Source organism: Takifugu flavidus, chromosome 17, assembly GCF_003711565.1.
Source record: "Takifugu flavidus isolate HTHZ2018 chromosome 17, ASM371156v2, whole genome shotgun sequence".
NCBI classification, from domain to species: Eukaryota; Metazoa; Chordata; class Actinopteri; order Tetraodontiformes; family Tetraodontidae; genus Takifugu; species Takifugu flavidus.
The window spans coordinates 11,198,043-11,218,643 of NC_079536.1; the positions used below are offsets into that span (position 1 = coordinate 11,198,043).

Below are 20,601 nucleotides of genomic sequence, written 5' to 3' on the forward strand. Positions count from 1 at the left end.
CAGCACTCCTCCTCCCCGGTTAACAGCCCCCTCCGAGCTGCTGCAGCCTGAGGGCTCAGCTGTTGGGCCCCACCTGCTGAGGCTGCAACTGGAGGTGCAAAAGTAGGTGCACTTACCCTTTGTCCATCTTCTCCAGCAGCACCTGTGGGTCCGATTGGCCCAGGCTCCCCCTGGAACGCCACATTAACAGGATCTAAATTATCCCGCCAGCCGCTCCGAGCATTGAGCTACAGAGCTTTTTGCGTGGAATTGTGACACGAGACGGGACGCAGGAGGACTCACCCTGTGGCCCTTTTCACCAGGCAGTCCCGGGAGTCCGTCGAAGCCTCTGTCGCCCTGCACAAGAGCAGTGTGACAACATCACAACTTATCCGACTCACCGTGAGACGGCGGTGACGTAAAGTACCTTGGATCCTGGCTCGCCGGGCATCCCACGTGCCCCGTCAGCTCCGGGTCGGCCCTGAAACACAGGAAAAGAAACCAGCTTTACTAATCCCGAGGCTTGTTTATTGACCTTTGTTGACCTTTAAGAACGTGACATTTCATGCAACTGTCCTGCTCACCGGTCGGTCATGGATTTTTCTATTTAGTTCAGCACAGGAGCAGATAAGACGTTTATGTCCTCGCTCACAATTGGCTCATCGAGCTTTCCTTACTGATTTCCCCATGAATAGTTTTATGTTTATTAGTAACCAATTAGGTCAAGGCGTTTAGGCCCGCGCACTGACTGCAGCATGACGTTAGCCGTGCCCACTGCAGGGGCGCTTTCTCCCCGTTCTGGCATTTTCAGACAGATTAGGTGCCCCCCGGCCATTGATCCGGGGATTGAAGGCAGCGCAGGCCTTTAAGCGAGTATCAAGCAATTGTTTGTTGAAGTGGAAGTAAGCCTCTCAGCGTTTGAGCAGTGGCCACGAGTACAAACACCCACACAGCAAGAAGATTCAGAGGCATGTGAGCACACCGAGGCGGGCTCGGGTCACCGGGTTCGCTTACCCTTTTGCCAGATTTTCCAGGTGGTCCTAAAGGCCCTTGGACACCACGGGGACCCTGTTACGATAAGGATCCTTTAATCGCTTACAGCCACGCAGACCAAGACACCAAAAATTGATAATTCATGTGTCATTTCGTGGAAAAGTGGACGTGATGTAAACTGCTGTGTCACTCACCTGAGGGCCAGGGTCTCCACTCTCACCCTTCAGTCCAGCTGGACCAGGCATACCCTGAGGAAAGACAACACAGGTGAAATGATTACGCTAGTCAATCAACTGAAATTCAATTTTAAACACAACACAACCTTTTGATACGCGCCTCTGGTGAACAATAGGTTTTGAAATGCACAAAGTAGCCAGCAGGGGGAGATATTTAGCTGCACTGTTTTCAGCATTCTCCACAAAACTCATCTCTTTATTAACAAAAGTTTCGCGGCCTTCGGATTAAAAAATCTTGAACTCCATAAGAACTTACATCCTTTTAAATTTTATCACTCTCATAGTTTCTCTTTATACAAGGGAGGTAGATTTTGCTTTAAGGCTCAAAAACGAGGGGAAAAGTCAATTAGAAAGACAAGCTTTGACTTGAAAATTTAATGAGACTGTCAATCATTTTTTGGCCATCGTAGATGTGATAACAGGGCACCTGCTGAGCTTTGTTTGTATCAAGATAAAAGCTACTGACAGACCATCTAAATTAAATGTAAAGATGTAAAGTATAGGATTCAAACAAAACAGGAGGAAGAAGTCTAAAAATGCAATCCTGAATTGTTGGTTTACTCTGAGATTCTGGGCACATGCTGTAAACTGTCTGCAGACAAGCCTGGATTTGGAGGTGTAGACACACATTTCAGAGTCACAAATGATCAGATAGGGCTTTCGACGTGTCACCAATCGAGAAAAGCTACATTTCTGATACCTTTGCATCAGATAAAAGACCCCAAACCTGTCGTGGGCTTTGGGCTTTATCGTTTCGGATCGTTCTGAGCAGATTTGCTGGGCAGGAATTCTCAGTGTCTACTGTTGGACCTTTTCCTCCAAATAAATAGTGGATCATGTATCAACAAGCCCAAGAGACAGGAAGGGGGGGTGGGGTGGCGGCAGCAGCTGATAGCACCCAACAGGCGGTTGTGGTTGGCAATACTGTAATATTATTGATCCAGGTTCTGCACTAATCTTTTACCCAAAATCACTCTAAACCACAGATAATTCAATGTTTGTTTAGAGTTCTGGCCCCACAGGATCAGTGTGGGAAGTCACATGACTGAGCGACAACTTCCATTAATGTGGATTAAGAAAGAGAGAGAGAAATGTTCACGAATAATCTGAAAAAACCACAAAATGAAAGAGGAATTGAGAGACTGACCACTGGCCCCGATCTTCCAGTCAAACCCATCGGCCCCGACGGTCCCCTCATGGCCAGCTGCAGAACAAACACACAGACGACACGTTTCATTTCTCTCATTTAAATAAGTCATTTCTCCGACTGGCTCCAGCGACGGAACGTGCGCGTCTCGATAGAGGGACGTCTGTGGTTTCCTTCCTACCTATTGCCTGCTCCCACCTGTCAGGTCAAGAGACGGTGAGGTATTTTTAACTGTCTGTACTCTCTCTGTGCATCTGTTCAAAGTGCTCTTTTTATGCCGCTCCTCTTCCGCCAGCTCGGCATGTCTCCTTTTAGCCTTGCAAGGCCAACCGAACGCAGCCTTGACTCCCCTCTCTGCCCCAAAATACCGACTCTTTTCCTCCATTCTTCAGACCACCGGTTGCCTTGAGCTGCGCGGCCACGTGACGGGAACATCTAGCTACAGCCACTGACTCACTCTGGCCTGGGAGAGGATGGCCTGGGCTTGGGCTTCCTGGGCAGACACCACTGGACCCTTCTCACCATCCCCACCAAACCGGAACTGTTGGAGTCACACAACACAAAAGCTCTGCATTCACACAACCCTCCATATTCGTCTGGTGTCTTAGGCTGGTGGCTGCTGTGGGCACTCACGGGCAGCATCAGCATGGTACCGGGGGGTCCGGGCACACCATCGGCACCAGGCAGACCGGCACGACCGGGAGGACCCTGGAGCAGGAAATCACCAAATCACTTTATATGACCCATATCTGGATTGTTATGACATATGTAATGGATAGATATTCATTCCTCTCTTCAATGAGACATTTATATACCTAAAGGCACACACACACACACACACACACACGCACGCAGATGCTGGGAGGGTATTGTATTTATTGTGCCCCTCCAGCTCACAGGCTGGGTCTATCCATCTGTGTGCCAAGTGTGTGCACATGTGCACGTGCACGTTTTCATGTCAAACAGGGAGAAACTAAACACTCTGGTGTTAGAACTGGACAGCTTCACCTGTCAATATTTTAGACACACAAAGAGCACAAATACTAGTCTACATGAGATCATCTAAACCAGGGACGGGGAACCCAGCCTATAATCCAACCCTGTTTCCCATTTTACCAGGTAGTCTACCTGGAAGTTCAGAAAACCCGGCTGGATCATAGTCTTAGTAGGACTGGGTTGCCCGTCCCTGAAAAAAAACAATCTTCTCATTATAAAATATTCTGATTTCATCAGAACTGTGTCAGGTTTGGTGACATAAATGGAGCCTCACCCTTTCACCGGGATCTCCAGCAGGGCCTGGGGGTCCTTGTAATCCTGAGGGTCCGGGAAGACCCTAAAAAATAAATCACTTAATGAATCAACGCTCTGGTTCTGACAAGCTGATTGAAACGACAACTTTAGGCTCCAAAATGCTGACTTAACAATGTACTCACAAATGGGCCCGGAGGTCCCGGCGGTCCTTCAATCAACATGCCCTAAAAAAATCAAACACGCCGTTTGAACCTCCAGACAACAAGCTTCACGTCTGTACAGGCGACACATTCTGGACGAGTCAACAGGGGAGGTTCTGCTGATTCTACAAGCGCTTGGACGTCATTTGCATCATTTCTACATCAGTAGAGACTTTTTGTGCCTTACAGGTTCGATGACGGCCGGCTCGCCCTTTTCTCCTTTCTGTCCGAAGGCTCCTCCAACACCAGCAATCTGCGGGCAGGAAGCAAGCGCAGAGGTCACGACCTTCACACACGTCTGACAGGGTAAAACAACCCAACAATAATGGCTGAATGGTCAGTGACCAAAAAGAGCGGCAACTACTGGGACTAGTTCAGAGGAAGAGAGCGAGTCAAGACACACAAGTGCTAGTTGTCGTTCCACTGGCATCGTGCAGTGTGTGTGTGTGTGTGGTGTGTGGGCAGGATTCTTGATAAGCTTTAGAGGCGGGATCAGATCAACCAACTGAGAGAGGCGTGCAGGTTGAAGACATGAAGACTGAAGGGAAAAACAACGTGAGAGTGTAAAACAGCGGGAATGAGATGCACTGGTGTAACTGGGATCAACCTAAGGAAGACATGCAGACGCTTCCATTCATCCCAACAACGTCAAAACCTAGGACAGAGAACCAGGAAGACATGCACCGGAAGGCTGAGAGACTCCATCGAACATGAAACCCCTGAACATGCCGCTGCCACCCGGGTCAGCGTGGTACTTACGGTGTTCTCGGAAATGTCCGTTTCAGCGGCTACCCCCGGCCCCACCTCGTCATCGGTGGCCGTGAGTTCGGGCGTGGCCGTGCCATACTCGTCATACGCCCCATAATCATACAACCTGCCGTCGACCTCTCCCAGGTCATAATCCTTTAGGTCATATTCCTTAAAGTCATTAGCATCAGTACTGGTGTCCAACTTGTCCACTGTTTCTGGGACAACGGTGGGCTCCGAAGCAAAGGGAGCGGCCTCGGTGACAAATGCACCGACGTCCTCCTCCTCCAAAGCCTTTCGGGCGTTACCCAAGCGAAGAAGGGGGGAATAAGGGTGAGTTATTAGGGTCAGGAGGATGTTAGCTAAGCATATGCAGAAACCAGCATTTAAAGTTGCATGGTAACACCTTATTTACTGTTCAGCGAGCTTTATTTTACAACAGAGTCGGTTACAGTCATGTAACTTGACTCAATAAAACGGCTGTGAGAGGAATAAGGTGTTAAATAAGGTAAATAAGGTGTTACAGCAGTGATAACATCATTAACAGCGCTTCATTACATTTCAGAACAGCACAGTGCAATTCCTGCCTTCTCTTGCTGTCAGGCAGCAACACAAAAGGCTGGAACGTGAAGACAAAAGCCGAAAATTTGCATCACCTTTTAGCAGAGCCCAATTCGATTAGCAACAAATTCCTGAGGATGTCTTCAATTCAACATCCAGTGGACGTGATTGTTTCTTGAAAACCAAGATTCCAGGCTGGCTGTGAGCCACAGTTTAGATCACCGTTCCTATGGAGGCAATTCTTAGAACCGGTGATCAAAACTAAGGTTAGGATATGATGGACAGGGCAGGTAGTGTTTAAGGTATTCAAGCTGAGTTTCAGTCAAGCGGAACAGTTCAGCTGAGCACACTGAAGCCAGGTTGATACAGACGACTGAGAAACCACTCAAAAGGCTACACAGCTCCATAAAACAGCGCTAACATTGCTGAAGCGTGTTCAGGTTGCATCATTGGGGTGGGATCTCGTACTCAACCACCGTGGAAGGTGGTAAAAACGGCTGCAGGTCAGTTATTTCTGCATCGTGTGCTGATCGGAACTGTGACGCTCGTTGGAGCTGCAGCTTTAATGAGCACGGTTGGTTGCTTTGGCTCTGCGTGGCGTTAGCATTGACTTCAGGTAACAGCACCGGTTTTAACCGGGGAATCCTTTCTGATCGATCACAACAGTGAGGTGTTTCAGGGCAAATTAAAGACAAGCCAGAGAGCCTCGGGAGTGACATTTCCGTCCACGCAACCACTTTTAAAACAGCTACTTGAATTCCTTTTTCCTCTGTCCATCAGTTCAACACACAACAAAAGACACATCAATTCTTCTCAATTGTTGTGTCTTTGCCTTCTCATACCAGATTCCTTGGGTGAAAGCTTCCCGGCTCACAATTCCCCAAATTATCTCACACTTTAGTTTCTTTCATTGTAGATAAAGAAGAGAGAAATTACCGTACCTCGTTTGGTCCACTGGTGGTAAAGGGAGACTGACTTTGAGTATCATCTATAGTTCCGAGGTCAATGTCTGTATTGTAATCTCCTTCTACAATGTTTGGCTGAGTCATGTTGGGAAAAGGACAGAAATATAAAGGGAGGGTTAATTGAAAAGTTCAAACCAGAGGTTATTAGCTAGAGACCCTTTCAAGCTGGCTAAAGACTCTGCTACTTCTACACAGAGGAGGACAGGGAGCTCTAGGTCTTCCATCCAAGATCTTCTCTTCAAGATAGGAAGATCTTGATGGGGTTTGGGCTTCTTTTGACAAGAGTTTTACCCTAAAATCGCCTCTGGGTCGTGCCGGAGCTGTGGCCTGGTAGCCAGGCATCGGACGCTTCTTCTTAGAGACAAACTTTTTAGCTGGTGTCTTTTTTAAAGCCAGGACGTTTGAGGGCTTGGCCTTAATTTTACTGAGGGACTTTCTGCTCTTCTTCTTTTTGATGGAGACACTACGTTTCTTTCTCTGGAAGAGGTGGTGGCAACAAAGAACACCAAGACAAACATGGAACATTTCAAAACGTGACGTTGATGTGATGTTTTACTGGCCTCATCCTCAATTGCTGTAAAGGCATCTGGATTTCACATCCGCCACTCGGCGGGGGGGTGTTGAAGATGTTGTGTTTGCCAAAGACAAGTGGTAAAGTTATGTTAAAGCTGCTGGTTAGTGGCAGATGGAACTTTACAACAGTTAAAGACTGGGCCTCCCTGGATCATACAAGAGAACTGTGGGCCCTTTTTTTTAATAGGCGTTGAAAAAACAAAGCGCCTCACACGTATTTAAGCATTTTTAGAACCTTTACGAGGATACGCAACCCATCACTGTAGTCACTGTTTCTAAAATGAAAATGCAGAAGTTGCTTTTATTCCGAACGGAATGCCAAATACTAAACAACAAACAATAAAACAACACACGGGAGATGATTTTGGAAGGCACGCTCGTAAAACACACACAAGGAGGACTGGCACACACACAGAATATTTACACCCACACGTAAAAGTCAGCACACAATCCTGCTGCTGCAATGAAAATCATGACAGAGTCGTTTCATTTACCTGTGGTGCAGTATACTCATCAGTTGAAATGGTGTCTGTGGCTCCTTCAGAGTAATCATAGTACTGAGAGTAATCTAAGTTGGCAGTAGGGTTCTGGAGAGGTTGGGGGAGGGGGGGAGAGAGTCTTGGTGTTAGCATTAGCATCAAGATGATACATATATTACATATCATCCTAGACAAAACACAGCTTGAAATAAGCAGCCAAATAATTTCATAGAATTATTCTTGACAAATTAAATTTGAATGCAACGTTGGAGTGATGTTGACTCCAAGAGGTTTGTTTCTTTAATCATATGTGGTTGCATCTAACGTAGAAATAAGGAGTAAAATTGAGAAATATTAGTAAAATCAGTGCATTATAACCCATATAATGTCACTGGACATCCTTCAGCACACAGTGTATTATTGCTAAATTAATTAATTTAACCTTTTGTCCGATGGACCATGAGTCAGCAATAAAGATTATATGTATATATAAAGATATATATATATATATAAAGACTTAGGTCTGTTAACACTATGGCAGGTGGCTTGTTAAAAACTCATAAAGCAAAGGAAATAACCGCCGAGAAACATCAAAGACAAAACTACCAGCTGTAGTTCAGAGACATTAGCGTGGAACTTTCTTAAATATGTACATTATCCACTTCAGGGTTCCAGGCATGCAGCAGCCATTTTGGGGCATCTGCTTCTGAATGAAACGACGCTTGAGGACACGAAGACCAAATATGACCCCAGCACCTCATTGTTATCAAGGCGATCGACATTAACGTGCGTGTTATTATGCCCCCCCAGTTCATATGTTGATGCCTTTTACCAACAATGAACCCATTAATATCTGCCGCTACACTGGCAGAACAGAGACTGAGCTCAGCTTTTATCATCTGCCAGTGGTTCTTCTGATACTTTAAAGGGTAAATATGTACATAGTAGAGATCACAGGTCGGGCAGCAGCTGCTCAGAGACCTGAGAGGGATTACGTTTTCAAAGAAGGTGCACATCTTGCAAACATCTAATTTTTGGCATTGCGGCAGCTACTTAATCTGGCAGCAGCAAAGCCCTCGTGCACGTCTGTGGTCTGATCGAAGAGGAAATGAGGAATAGTGCTTCATCGTAATAATAAATCGAGCAGATAAATGTATGCAGGACATTTCTTTGTCTCTGCAGTGACCCTGTACATGCTGGTGGACTGACCTCTTCCTCTGGCTCCTGGGCTTGCAGGGAGTCACTGTGGGGAGTGTCACAGTCTGGCATGTAATGCTCACAGTAGTCATATGCTGCTTTGGGGTCGTCTACGATCAGGAGCTGCTGAATGTCCCCCTAAAAACACAAAAGCACAAAAAGATTGGTCAGATTTCTGGTACCCTCGTAGGAAAAAACACAAAGATAGTTGGAAAAAGGCTTCGAAACATAACATGACGAGACAATGTGCTTATGTCTGATCTTGTACACAGCCACAGTTGCACAAAACCAAATGCTAAATTGTAGATGTGTATTTTAGCCTGATACAGTCAGTCTGGCAGAGTCAACCCACCCCTGGTATAATTACACACACACACACACGCACACACACAGAGTTCAGATACCTTGGAAATTATTATTATCAGCGCTGGTATTCCCTCGGGATATCAAATAAACATGTATCATCATGACAGAAGCACCTGGCAGGGTTGTGTATCTTCCACAAAGTCAATGGCGGCTTCATCAACTCTTGTTTGTAACATTAAAAATGAGTGATTTATCTCCACAGGCTACATCCAGGCCTGCAATATTGTGAGTTAAGCTCCAGCTGCAGAGTTCTGGCCTGACTCTTATCACTGCTGTAGCCTCACTCGAACACTCATTAGCAAAAGCGTCTAGCTTTGTCTTTGGAAGGTAGACCCAACAGCGGTGGCAATATCGGTACATTGAAAAGCAGCAAAAAGACTCACAGCAGAAATGAAGCAGGCTGCGACTTGTCAGGAGAATGTGCGAGTGTCTTTGCTGTGTTGGAACTGAACATATGGATCCTTAACAAGAAGCTAAAAAGCCAGGTGCTAAGGCTTGTCCCATGGCAAAACAAACAGTGCTCCTTCAGACTTTCTCTGTGGAACCATCCATCAGCAACCTGTCCTACATCTGCACTCTGACAGGCCAAAGATTCCTCCCACCCAGAGGGAGGAAAGCCACCTCACATTTCCCTGTGTGCACTTTATTTCTAGCAAATTTGTATGTGCAAATACACACATGGTGTAGCTGTTCTTGGGGAGAGCGATTTCCCTTTTTATTCATCCCATTTTTAGGGGCTGTTCATCAAACTGGAGGAAGCAGTTCAAGTGAGAGGAGTATTTCCAAAGTGCTGCAGTAATACGATTCATCTCTTCTGGATGTTTCTCTTACTGACGGTGGCCAGACAAACTTCCCACCCAAGCATGTGAGTGCAGACGGGTAGGAACGCTGCTGGGCTTCAGTTCATGTGTGCATTTGTATGCGTGTGTGCTGTATGTGTGCACGTTTGGGTGGGAAGGCTTGAGAGAGAGATCAAGCCCCGGCCTGAGTCAAGCTGACATGTATTACCTCATGTGTCACCCTAAGACCAACACTGAATGCTTGAACCCTGCCTACAGTCGGCTCTAATTAGTCCAAGTCTGAGTGCCACCCGTCTGCACACAAACAGGCTGTGGAGACATGAAGTCCAACCCCCAGACCAGAGCAGCACGGTTGAGGAGCGACCCGAGACTTTTAATAACAAAAGGAAAGACAAAATAATCACAAATCAGGGCGATACGTGATTAGAAAGTAGAAATCAAGGAAGACGCCATGTGTAAAGTTATCTTAGCCGTTACAATAAAGATAATCATTTTTCTTCCATCACATAAACACGATTGTGTCCGTGAGCGAGGAAGCAGAGGTGGAGAGGAACCTCGAGACACCAGCAGGGATTTAAGAGCAGCTGTGACGGTAAAAGATGTTTGGTGTTGGAAGCACCTGGGGAGAGTTATGTCAGGGCTAGGGGGGCTGTCTTCCAGTGGGGACTGTGGAGATAAAAGCCCCTGGCAACTTGGGGCAAAGCCAGAGCTCCAACCCCCCCACGCCTTAACTTCCCACCCGCTACAACATCAAACAGTGCGGCCTAGAACAATCCTGCCAAGTTGCAGGGTCAAAGGTCAAAGGAAGAAGAGAGGAAGAAGGACAGAAGCAGTGGCAAGAACAGCTGAGACATGTGGGTCCTTCTAGAATCCCTCAGCTGTATCACGCTGATGTCACCTCCTCTCAACTACCACTGAATTTGAAACAAATGCAAAGTTTTGAATTCACTTTCATGCATTTGGACAACAGCACACCACGGGATATAAATACACATGGAAGGGGTCAAAGGTGACAGCCTGGCACGGTAAAAGCATAAAAACAGCCTCTGTGGCTGGACTGGTCAGTAATCAACAGCACTTTAGATTTGCTGAGGCAGCTCTTCAGTCTTTCTCTCCTAAAACACCTTCTTGTGTTGTAATTACAGAGTGGACGGCAACACAAATCAAAACACTATTAGTCCTTTGACATACCTCAGCCCAGGGCAGAGGTATGTCCATACCACTTCTGACCGCAATTAGACCACCCAAAACCTTATTCCATCTTTGCCCAATGCTAAAAACAAAGCCTAAAAGGAATAGAATGCTAATATCAGCAAAGTATAACACGTGAGAAGCTAATATCGGTAAGGTAATACCGCCCAGGCATGAATAGACAGCCTCGTATCTTTGACAGGGCAGGGAGGCCTCAGGGTGGGAAGGGTGGAGAAGGAGGAGAGGTAGAAACCAGGGGAGAGTGTGTGGAGAGGGGAGGAGATGAGGAAATGAGGAAGGCCTGAATGAAAGGCTCCCATTCATTCAAAGCGGTTCCCTCTGCAGCAGCGGTCAGCCAACCTGGGACAGGTACGGTTTGAAAAGACATTTATGAAAAACGCAGGTCAGCCTGTGGACATAAATCCCAGACTAAATCTTTATTATGACTGCATTCATTATTAAACCTGCCGCTGTAAGCTGATAGCCAAGCGGATTGATAAGAGGGCAATAAATAAACTTGAAAGAAAGTATGACTAAGCATGCGCTGCTAAGATGCTAAGGCTAGTTAGCGCAATCCTCAGGATGCAAATTGATTCAAGGGACTATTTAAAGTAGCATCTAAATTGAGTAACTTTCAACAAACTAGATTTTTGAATCCCCCCCCCCCCCCCCCTTACTGTGGTCAAGGATTCAAAACAGCAAAGGTATTTCCTTGCATATCCCAGCATGCACAGAGCCCTGTGGGTATAAGCAGGGACAGAGAACAGACAGAGGAGCTGTTCCAAAACCACACAGAGAAGACCCTGTTTGCTGACTTCTCACTCTGAGTGGACACACTGTTTAATACAGATGCTCGCTTGAAAAATCTTCACCAAAAATATGACCCCCAGGTGTTCGGCCTCAGCCATGTCAGAGAGAAACTCGGAGTTTACTGAGCGGAGAAAACCATTCAGGACGCACAAAATGGCCTCGGAGGAGGGAAGCGGGATTACCGTGGCGATGGCAAGGAATGCTAAAAGGCAGCAGCAACGAGCGGCAGCATCAGTCATTCAGACATCTGAATAGTGTCGGGTCGTTCTGGATGGCATAAACAAACAACACCCTGTAAACAGGTAAACACAAGCTGCAAACAGCACCGGAGAATCTTACTGGCCACCAGTAAATCCAGCGACCCTGCAAGTCTGCTTCACCCCAGTTCGGTTTCCATTTTGGGATGAACTTTATTGGGAAGCTGAATTAAAGCTGTGGTGACATACGCCCAACACACCATCGATAGGGGGCAGTGGATGGAGCAAGTTCATCAGATCAAGAAGAAAGCTGGAAGACACGAGGTGGCCTATATTGCCACCATCGCCATCAAGTTATTTAGAAGACTTCTGCTAAGATACTACAACAACATGGTCTCCAGCTGAGCACAGCTCCTCAGAAGATCTCCACCTCCACCCTGGTTTCTCTGAGCTCCACATTCCTTCTGGACAGCATTAAAAAGGCCGAGCCCCGACCCAACAGGGCTTCAGCCTGGCATTGGCAGCAATATGTAGGATAACCGAAGCTTACTGAAAGTGTTGGTAGAGTCCACCACACTTACCTGGAAAACATCTGTGTCCAGGAACCTGGTGCCAAACACCGTGATGCCGTTGGTGTCGATGGAGGCGCGGTCGCTCCTGGGAAGAGGCTTGGTCAGTTTCCTCTTGCAGTCTAGAACGATGGTGACGGTGTTCTTCTCAACGCTGATGGCCACACGGTGCCACCTGGCCAAAAGCATCGAAAGGAGGGCAGAGAAATGAAACAGTCAGGAAGCCCGGATGTGCCACACAAGGAATATCTACAAATTGGAACACTAATCATCGAAAAGCACTTGCTGCAGTCGGCATTTACAGAGGTCACACGTGAGTCTGACACCTCCCATGCCTCAGAACCGTTCTGCCACTGCACTTAAAGGCTACTGCATACCAGGCAACAGTGGACCGCATTCTTGCCCCCTCACTCTGGCCCTGTTTAACACGGGATTACACTCATTAAACTCCAAACTTAATCCTCCTTCTGGGTTACTCGGCATGACAGACATGGTGAACATTGTGGAAAGTGTGTGTCAGGATCCAGGAAGGCCTGCCCTGGCAGAGCAGGAGGCGCACAGTCAAAACATTGTTCTGAGGTGGAAGATGAGACCTGGCAATACCCAAGGTGGTCATTTAGGAATCATTCTTATTTTGTCGCATGAACAAAAATAGATTTGTAGATTACAGCGTATCGTTTGGAAATAAAGTACAAACTGACGCATTTTAGCATGCACTGGAGATTAGCAGGAAAATAACACGCAACTCTCTGGGTTTAGCATTACAGCAGGAAAGATTACCCTATATGGCAGAAAAGCAAATGTTGACTTTAAACGATTTAAACCAGGTCTTCCAATTTGGAGGTGACTTTAAAGGGAGCAGGGTAATGCTGAAATGCACTCCTTCGAAAAGCACATCTTAAGAGCTTAAATGATATAAAACTAGCATAACAGTTGCAGAAATCCTCCCATTCACCTCCCTTTCTTTAAAAGAAGAGGATAAGGCTCTTTTTCAACACATCAGAATGATCATCGTGCTGCTCTTTTGAAGCCGCGCACATGCTAACAATGAATGCATCCACAGGCTGCGCGCGCTAAGCTCCATAGATTTAGACAAGGCCTGGTTCTGGAATGTATCCAGCCCCAGAACAGTTAAAAACCATCAACAGACAGCACAACTGCGAACTCCAAACTGGGAAAAAACAACTCAAGGAGAGAAGCACAAAGCTGGCTTTGTTGCAACCTGCATGCGAAGCCGAGTTGTTGCTGACATGAGTTGTGACGGATTTTCCTGCTATCAGGGCAACATTGCACACACCTCATCTAAGACAAAGCTCAAGCAACCAAAGATAATTTATTAACACCAGGACGAAGAAGGACATCTTATCAAATGCTGATCTTCCCCCATAACCATAACTATTCCTCCTCCTGGGCCTCCACTCCCACATAAAGGCTCAAGCGGGAGCGAAGTCTAAACCTGAGGCCAGATCATCGGGTTTACGTGAAGAGGTTAGCGGAGCTGATCCTGGTGGGTGAGGTAATCCCAGGAAGCAAAAAGGCAGCTTCAAACTCTACTCCCCTCCTCTAAAATAACACAGACAGTAAGTTCAGAGATGAGGTCAGTTTGCCCGCTGCAGTCCCTGCTGTGCCCCAGTAATCCAGTGTCTCCCCGTCTCTGACCTGTCTCTGTGCCCACAGACCCCCGATGGGATGGATAATCCAGTCATGAGCACCTGTGGTGCAACAATGGCAAGATCTGGGTTGTTTTCTTACATTTATCAAGAGTGAACCAGATAGTTTGAAAGCTCTTTTGCCAAGTTCCCTTTCTAGGACTCAAGAGAACACACCTTAAACTAGGATTCCCCTGGTCAAGCCAAAATCCAGTTCGACAGGAATAGTGGTCGATAGCTTAATGATTCTGTATCAAATTGTACAACCAGGCCTCATTACTGACTAGTCTTACAGATGAAGTCCCATTCCAGGCACACATGGACCTCACCTACCGGGACAGTTAGAATTTTCTGTCCCTCGCTCTGGCTGCCAGATCACCGAGCCACCTTAACGCTAACGCGTTGTTACGCAAGACGAGCTTCGGAGATTTGACGTACTTTCCGTCGGCGAGGTTGAAAGTCTTGAACAGTGGGTAGTCCTCCGGGGCAGGCTTGCCATTCTGATCCTCATACAGGAAGACAGGTGAGCGTCCCACTTCCACACCCAGCTGCTGGACTCCCTGTTCATTGTAAATGGACATCAAGAAGGCCTGTAGGCCAGGCTTGGCACGAAGTGTGGTCAGGATGGAGAAGTCCTCAGGGAAAACACCACCTGTGCACGTGAATGGATGTGAAGAAAGACGTAATTACAACATGTAACCAACGAAAATACTGAGAGGGAAAAAAGCGATTCACAGATGAAGCTCTGGAAAGGACGTTAAGGACCCAGGACGCTGTCTCACCTGGGTAGAGCTGCGTGGTGGGGGCACTGATCTGGAACTGCTTGGTCACTCTGTAAGCTGAGTCTGGCTTGGACGCTCTTCGGTTTGCACAAAATCCGGATGTTTTCTTCACTCCCTCGGGGTAATTTTGAAATTCTAGTACTTTTAGCACATCCACTGGCTCTGCTGGCAGGGAAAAGCAGATAAAGCATCAGTTTAGTTATATTCCTGTTCTGAAGACCCTCGGGTGAAGACTGGAGCCGTCACAGTTGCTGTTAAAGACCATCACATACCAGTAAATACACTAAAGGGACAAGGTTATTCCCTACATCCAAGGAGAACAATGCTATAATAAATGTGTCTAACACACAATATGGAATGTCATCAAATGTGACCACAGAAGGAATGATAAAAGTAACATTTTTAAGTGGGTTTTTGAATACAAAATATATTTTTATCAAATATCGGGGCTGTGTTGAAGTCATCGAGGCTGGCAGAACCCAGCGAATGCCCTCGTGTCGGTTCTCTTACTGCCCGGTGGCACATTTGTCCTGTTAATTAAGGTCTTAAGTGAAGCATAATGTTTACTCAATAAAAACCTTCCGATTCAACAGCCCGTCTGCATAGTTCAATTAGGAAATTCTGCCCTTCTGAGGAAATCTCACTTGTCAAGGCCAGCCAAAGAGACCGTGATCAACGGGCCAACAGAAATCTAAAACATCAGGGTGGCGTTACCTATTACCATCACCACAACTTTCCGTTTCCTCTTGTCTGGTCGCCTTCGTGTTAATGTCAACATGTTTGAATGTGCATTTCTATCAAATTAGCATCTCTATATGCAATATGAGCAAAGAAATAAACAGGACAAAGACTCCAGTGCTCCAGGATTACAGTCTTCTCTATATGATGCACGTCTATACACGTGTTCAGCGTCTTCATATGCTCACTACAGAGCACAACAACGTCTCAATCGCCTGTTAACTTTAACAAAGCTAATCTTTTTTTGCTAAGGTAAGGAAGTTAAGTTATGTTTGAGCTATAGGTCACATCTCTCTGCATTCTTTATGTCCATTCATTTAAGTCTTCATCTCAGACCAAACTACCTGTGATTAGCATACAAGGTGTGGCAAAGATCCCATCCAGGTGCCTGTTCCAGGAGGAATAATGAAGCAAGAATTAATGATAATGCTTCTTAACTGAGACTGAATAGACAAATAAACTTTTCAGGAGAGATTTCCACAGGAATGCTGCTTTACGGACCGAGCGGCTGCTGACTCCGGACAGTGAACTGAGGACTTCATTGTGAAGGACGCTTCCAGTTCAAACTCCAGGACTCATATGTTCCAGATGTGGCAGTTTGGCCAGGCTGTGACCCTCACACGGGGGTGCTGAGAAAATCTCCTGTAAATACTGACCAGAAGGGTAAGGTGGCCAAATGAGTACACTCAGTTTTTAGGAGCGCATCTGAGGAGCTGGTGTGAGTTTGCTCTCTGGAATTAGCAAACAGGCCCTAAGACTTGGTGAGGCTGGGCTGGCCCAGACAGGCAGACCTCAAGAGACCACCGTGATCGGGCATGGCGGCCTCTGATAACACTCTGAGCTTCAAAACACACTCACTCACTGACATACAAACCTAATCATTTGGTTTCCAATGTGTTCATAAAGGTGTGACGTCTAAAAAAGGGAATTAAAGGGATAATACTGAACAAGTTTATTAGATAATGTGTTGAAGCGACGCTGAGGCTCTTTGCGTCAGAACGGCCCACACACCTTTACAGATATAGGTGAAATTGACTGTTAAAAGGAGGAGGACCTTTTCACCTGCAGCTCCCTGCGACTCTAATAATATCTTCAGCCAGAATGCCTCTCTCTATACACCCCCCACCCCCAACACTCCCCCCTCTCCTTCCACCATCGACTTCCACCACCCTGCCGGCTAAAACAAGACAGCTTTATGTTGGTGTCATACCAGAGAGACTTCAGTCAGACCCCGGTTTGTCAGCATTCTTTCCCTCAACTTTTCCTTTCATTGAGCCCAACTGGAGAACGTTATCAAATGTCTTCTAAAATTCTACGCAAAGTAAGCAGCAAAGGGAAACAAAGTCCGTTGAGATGATCTACACTTTGGAATGAGATGCTAAAACAGTAAAACAAGGACACAAGAGTGGAGGAGCTGTGAGCCTGGTTGAGAAGTTGGAGGACTTTGAAAATGTTAGCTTTGGGTGCTGGAATGCAAATCGGAGCTTGCGCCTTGGGGGGGGGGGGGGTAAGAAAACGTGTCTGTACACTGCGAGATGGAGAGGAGACCCTGCAGAACCAGCTCTGACCACCTGAGATCCCCAAACACAAACTCTGCCGTAGACTGAGACCTAAATTACTGTGGCAATAACAAAAGGACATGTTTCCTGTGTTAACATAATAAAATGATTAACACACAATTTGAAACCCTTCCTAATCCCACCACACACTGCAAAATGTAACGTATCCTTAAAGATTAAAAGTAACTTTCTAAAACAACTTTGTATGTCGAGGCGTGGGGGGCCTGTATGTCCCTGGACCCTGTGACTTATGGCCCTTTTGGCTGCAGGCTAGGTCCATGCGTGGGCCTGCTCTTTGAAGGTTCTGAAATCATAGGGAAGTGCGCAAAAGCCCATCATCAAATAACCGCTCAGTACTTAGAGGGGAAGCATTCCCACCACTGACACAACTCAGCTTTGTCCCGCAGCCAACCAAACATCTAAGTGCAAGGTTGAGGGGAAGAGCTGGATACGTGGGGGTGGGGAGGGGGTGGTGTCGGAACACACAAGCCAGCTCGTGGGCTTTGGTGTGGACCAGGGCAGTGTGGGGATAGGGTGAACCTGTCTGGGCATTCAGCCCCCTGCAGCCCGAGAGGGGCTTTGCACCCTTCACTGACAGGTCTGCGGCAGGTAAGACAGGAAACTAATCACCTCAGTCATCTGCATCTGAGAAAAAATCAAATAACATCCGTCCTTAATTAGATATCCACGAGGTAGATTTAGACATCTAGTCATCCGACACAATAACTCATACCATTAGAGTTTGAGGGATGGATATTTAACTGTGCTGGGCTCCAAACATCTCACCTCTGTAGACCATCATCCTCCTGACCACAATATCGACATTAGTGCGTCAACATCTGCACGTAACATGCAGGTCCAGGATCTGCCTGCTATTATGCTGCAGCTATCCACGATCCAGGTCCACCTCGGGGATCCCAGGTCAGACTAAATGGCTTCTTTCAGCTCGACCCCCTGTGTAAGCACAGGAAACCTCTATTTTCCTGAACTCTACATACCAGCGGATTACGATGAATTTAATTAGGCGGTGGTTCGTCTTCATTGCGCACGTTTCCCATTCACGCGTAAAGGTTGCCCACGGTAACGCTTTAAATGCCTGTATTGTTCTGGCCAGTAAAATATATAAACCTCAACAAACGGCTGGTATGAGCATGTGCTTTGTAAGACTCGGGCACAAGTCTCGGGCCACCGTGCCCATGCTGGCGAGGGCGCGGGGGGGGGGGGGGGGGGGGGTCTTACGGGTCCACTGTCCCTATGGTCTGAGTGGTGGCTTCCATGAAAGGCTCAATCAAGCAGATAAATGAGATGTGGCAGCCTCGTGATACGAACACTTGTTGCTGAAGAATGGAAACGTCTATAGTCGGTGGAAGAGACGCAACGTGGCTGTTTCCAGGTAAATCTTTAAATCCCTCGATCTCCATCATCGGTTCTTTTTCCCTCTCTCGGTCAGAATGAGTTCATCAGAGACCGTACCAATCTTACCTGCTCTCACAGCGGCGGCTTGTAGAACCAGGAATAAAGTGATGAATGTGGTTAAAGTGGAATCCATAATCCCCCTTTTCGTTTTCCACCGTAAGGACCACCTTCGCATCTCCATGACTGCGGCGCCCACAAGTGAATCAGACTTTTGGGCGACTTCAGGTGATTTTTTTTTAAAAAGCCCTTCCACAATCCCGAGTAGTGATGGAACCTGTCCTAGAAAAAAGCCATAAGTGAGGAGTTTTAGCCTCGTCTTTCAGCCGCGCAGGGGCCCCCGATCCTCCGTCCCAGTGCCCAGCCTTCACTGTGAAGGTAGTCGGGCTTTAACCAAGACGCACAGAGTGCAGACTGTACACTTGGTGCGTCCACGGACGGGAGGGCTGGGCAAGCTCGGCAAACCGGAGCCACGGTTTCAGGGAGGCGACACGGCTGCCAGCCCACCATTAGCAAATCACGGGGCTGGAATTTCTCCTTCAGGTCCACCCATTAACCGCGTAAATGCGTTCCCCCGGTTCTGTCCCGTGCGCTTCTTTCAGGTCCAGAAGTTAACGAACCTCGGAATGAAAACTGAACAACAGTCAGTTTTTTTTTTAGAATCAATACTGTAAACATCCTCAATCAGCTGCTATTGTCCTTATGAAATCGGTATTTCTGTTTCTGCTTTTGCAAACTTTAAAAGTTTAATAATACATTTTGTAAACTGTAAAAAATACTTTCTTAGTCGGGTAGTCTAAAAATGGCAGTTTTTTAATAATTTATTTTACATCAAACCTATGGTGCAGAGTCAGCGCTTCTATGTTTTGTTTTCCCTCATTCGATTCTGTGAATTAAAAGGTCTTTTCCCCCTTTTCATTGGGTCCAAACTGCATTTGTTTTCAGAGGTTTGCGCTGTTTGGGTGGGTGGGGGGCTCTCAGATGTCCTGATCATCACGCATTAAGGTAAAGCACGTCTGGGCTTGTGTGTCAACAGATAACGGCTCCTTTTGGCGGAGTTTATTCACAGAAACACTCAGATCTGAGCTTCTCTTCCTCGACGTGCAGCCAAAGGGTGCCAGATGTTGCTCCTGGATGCCCAGTGGCAGGAAGCTAACTCGCTGGGACGCATCAGGGGGCAGATTCCATGTGCTAGTTTGTCCTCTCGGTGTGGCATTAGTAAAATAAAACAGATAAACACAAATCTTCAGTGGATTTGGGAATGACAGTGGAGGCAGACTCGATAACTTTCCAAAAATAAATGTCCTAAATATTTGGTGTTGCTTTCGGCTGTCAGACGTGCGCGTCCGTGAAGGGTGCAGCGATGAGGCAGCCAGCAGCGGGTGCTGAAGACTCCAGTTGCATCTGATTGGAGGTTTCACGTCAAAGGGACACATCTGTCCATCTGTCACACGGACAAATGAAACACTTTATGGAGGAAATTTCTGTGGTTTAACAAAAGCGCCTTGGCTGCCATAAGAAGCCTTATTTTAGGATGTGAAACATTAAATGTCATGAATGTTGTGGCTAGCAGAATAACTGGTAACACATTAAACTGAATTATGAAGGACAGTGTCGAGACATTGTCGAGAAAGTGGACAGAACATGACAATAACCCGTAACTCAAAGTGGACAGAACACTGTACTACTAAAACTTAAAAAATCAATAAAAATCTGTGTGCAATTTTCTGCTTTATGGTGCTTAAAACTGAAGCTTTGGGTGTGAATGGGGGGAGCAGCTTTCTCTGGTATGTAAAGGCCGAAGCAGATTAAAAAGGGGTTCATTCCAGTGTTTTGACAAGACCTGTTGCACTGCTCTGTGCACGGTGCTGCAGCCAGGTAACCACCTCCACAGCCCACCGGGTAATTCACCTCCGTTTGAAATGGACCTTTTTTATCATAACAAAAGCACTTTTCACAGGCAAACTACAGCCGTCCCAAAGGCTGCTGAGGAGTCCCACTCATCCACCTCCAAACACAGGCACGAAAACACCCCCTCACCTCAAAATTATTCTGGGCTGCCACCATATTTTATAGGGAGAATTGGAACTCTTGTATCAGTTAGCGTGTGCTGCGACACTTTTATTAGATGTCTAAACTTAAACGCAGCATTTAGTGGCAAATGTGGCGAGCGAACGCTTCATTTGTGGAGAGCAGGCT

At 46.7% G+C, this 20,601-nt stretch overlaps 1 protein-coding gene across 5 annotated transcripts in view; it reads right to left on the minus strand.

Annotated features, from left to right (window-relative positions):
• col11a1a (collagen, type XI, alpha 1a) overlaps positions 1 to 18,854 on the minus strand; it is a 49,522-nt gene extending 30,668 nt beyond the window's left edge. Inside the window, exons 1-19 of one of the 5 annotated variants that reach the window (XM_057012118.1) lie at positions 18,472 to 18,854; positions 14,693 to 14,854; positions 14,349 to 14,562; positions 12,274 to 12,436; positions 8,341 to 8,466; positions 7,147 to 7,239; positions 6,056 to 6,154; positions 4,566 to 4,847; positions 3,994 to 4,059; positions 3,789 to 3,830; positions 3,626 to 3,688; positions 2,989 to 3,063; positions 2,813 to 2,896; positions 2,356 to 2,412; positions 1,167 to 1,220; positions 994 to 1,047; positions 407 to 460; positions 283 to 336; positions 117 to 170 (exon numbers count right to left, since the gene is read on the minus strand). In XM_057012118.1, coding sequence (XP_056868098.1) covers positions 117 to 170; positions 283 to 336; positions 407 to 460; positions 994 to 1,047; positions 1,167 to 1,220; positions 2,356 to 2,412; positions 2,813 to 2,896; positions 2,989 to 3,063; positions 3,626 to 3,688; positions 3,789 to 3,830; positions 3,994 to 4,059; positions 4,566 to 4,847; positions 6,056 to 6,154; positions 7,147 to 7,239; positions 8,341 to 8,466; positions 12,274 to 12,436; positions 14,349 to 14,562; positions 14,693 to 14,854; positions 18,472 to 18,586 — 1,911 coding nt within the window. In that variant the 5' untranslated portion in view covers positions 18,587 to 18,854. Of the gene's footprint in view, positions 1 to 116; positions 171 to 282; positions 337 to 406; positions 461 to 993; positions 1,048 to 1,166; positions 1,221 to 2,355; positions 2,413 to 2,812; positions 2,897 to 2,988; positions 3,064 to 3,625; positions 3,689 to 3,788; positions 3,831 to 3,993; positions 4,060 to 4,565; positions 4,848 to 6,055; positions 6,155 to 6,370; positions 6,557 to 7,146; positions 7,240 to 8,340; positions 8,467 to 12,273; positions 12,437 to 14,348; positions 14,563 to 14,692; positions 14,858 to 18,471 lie in introns of all 5 variants that reach the window. The other 4 variants (XM_057012117.1, XM_057012119.1, XM_057012120.1 and 1 more) reach the window with 4 other exon arrangements.
• Between the last annotated feature and the right edge of the window lie 1,747 nt (positions 18,855 to 20,601).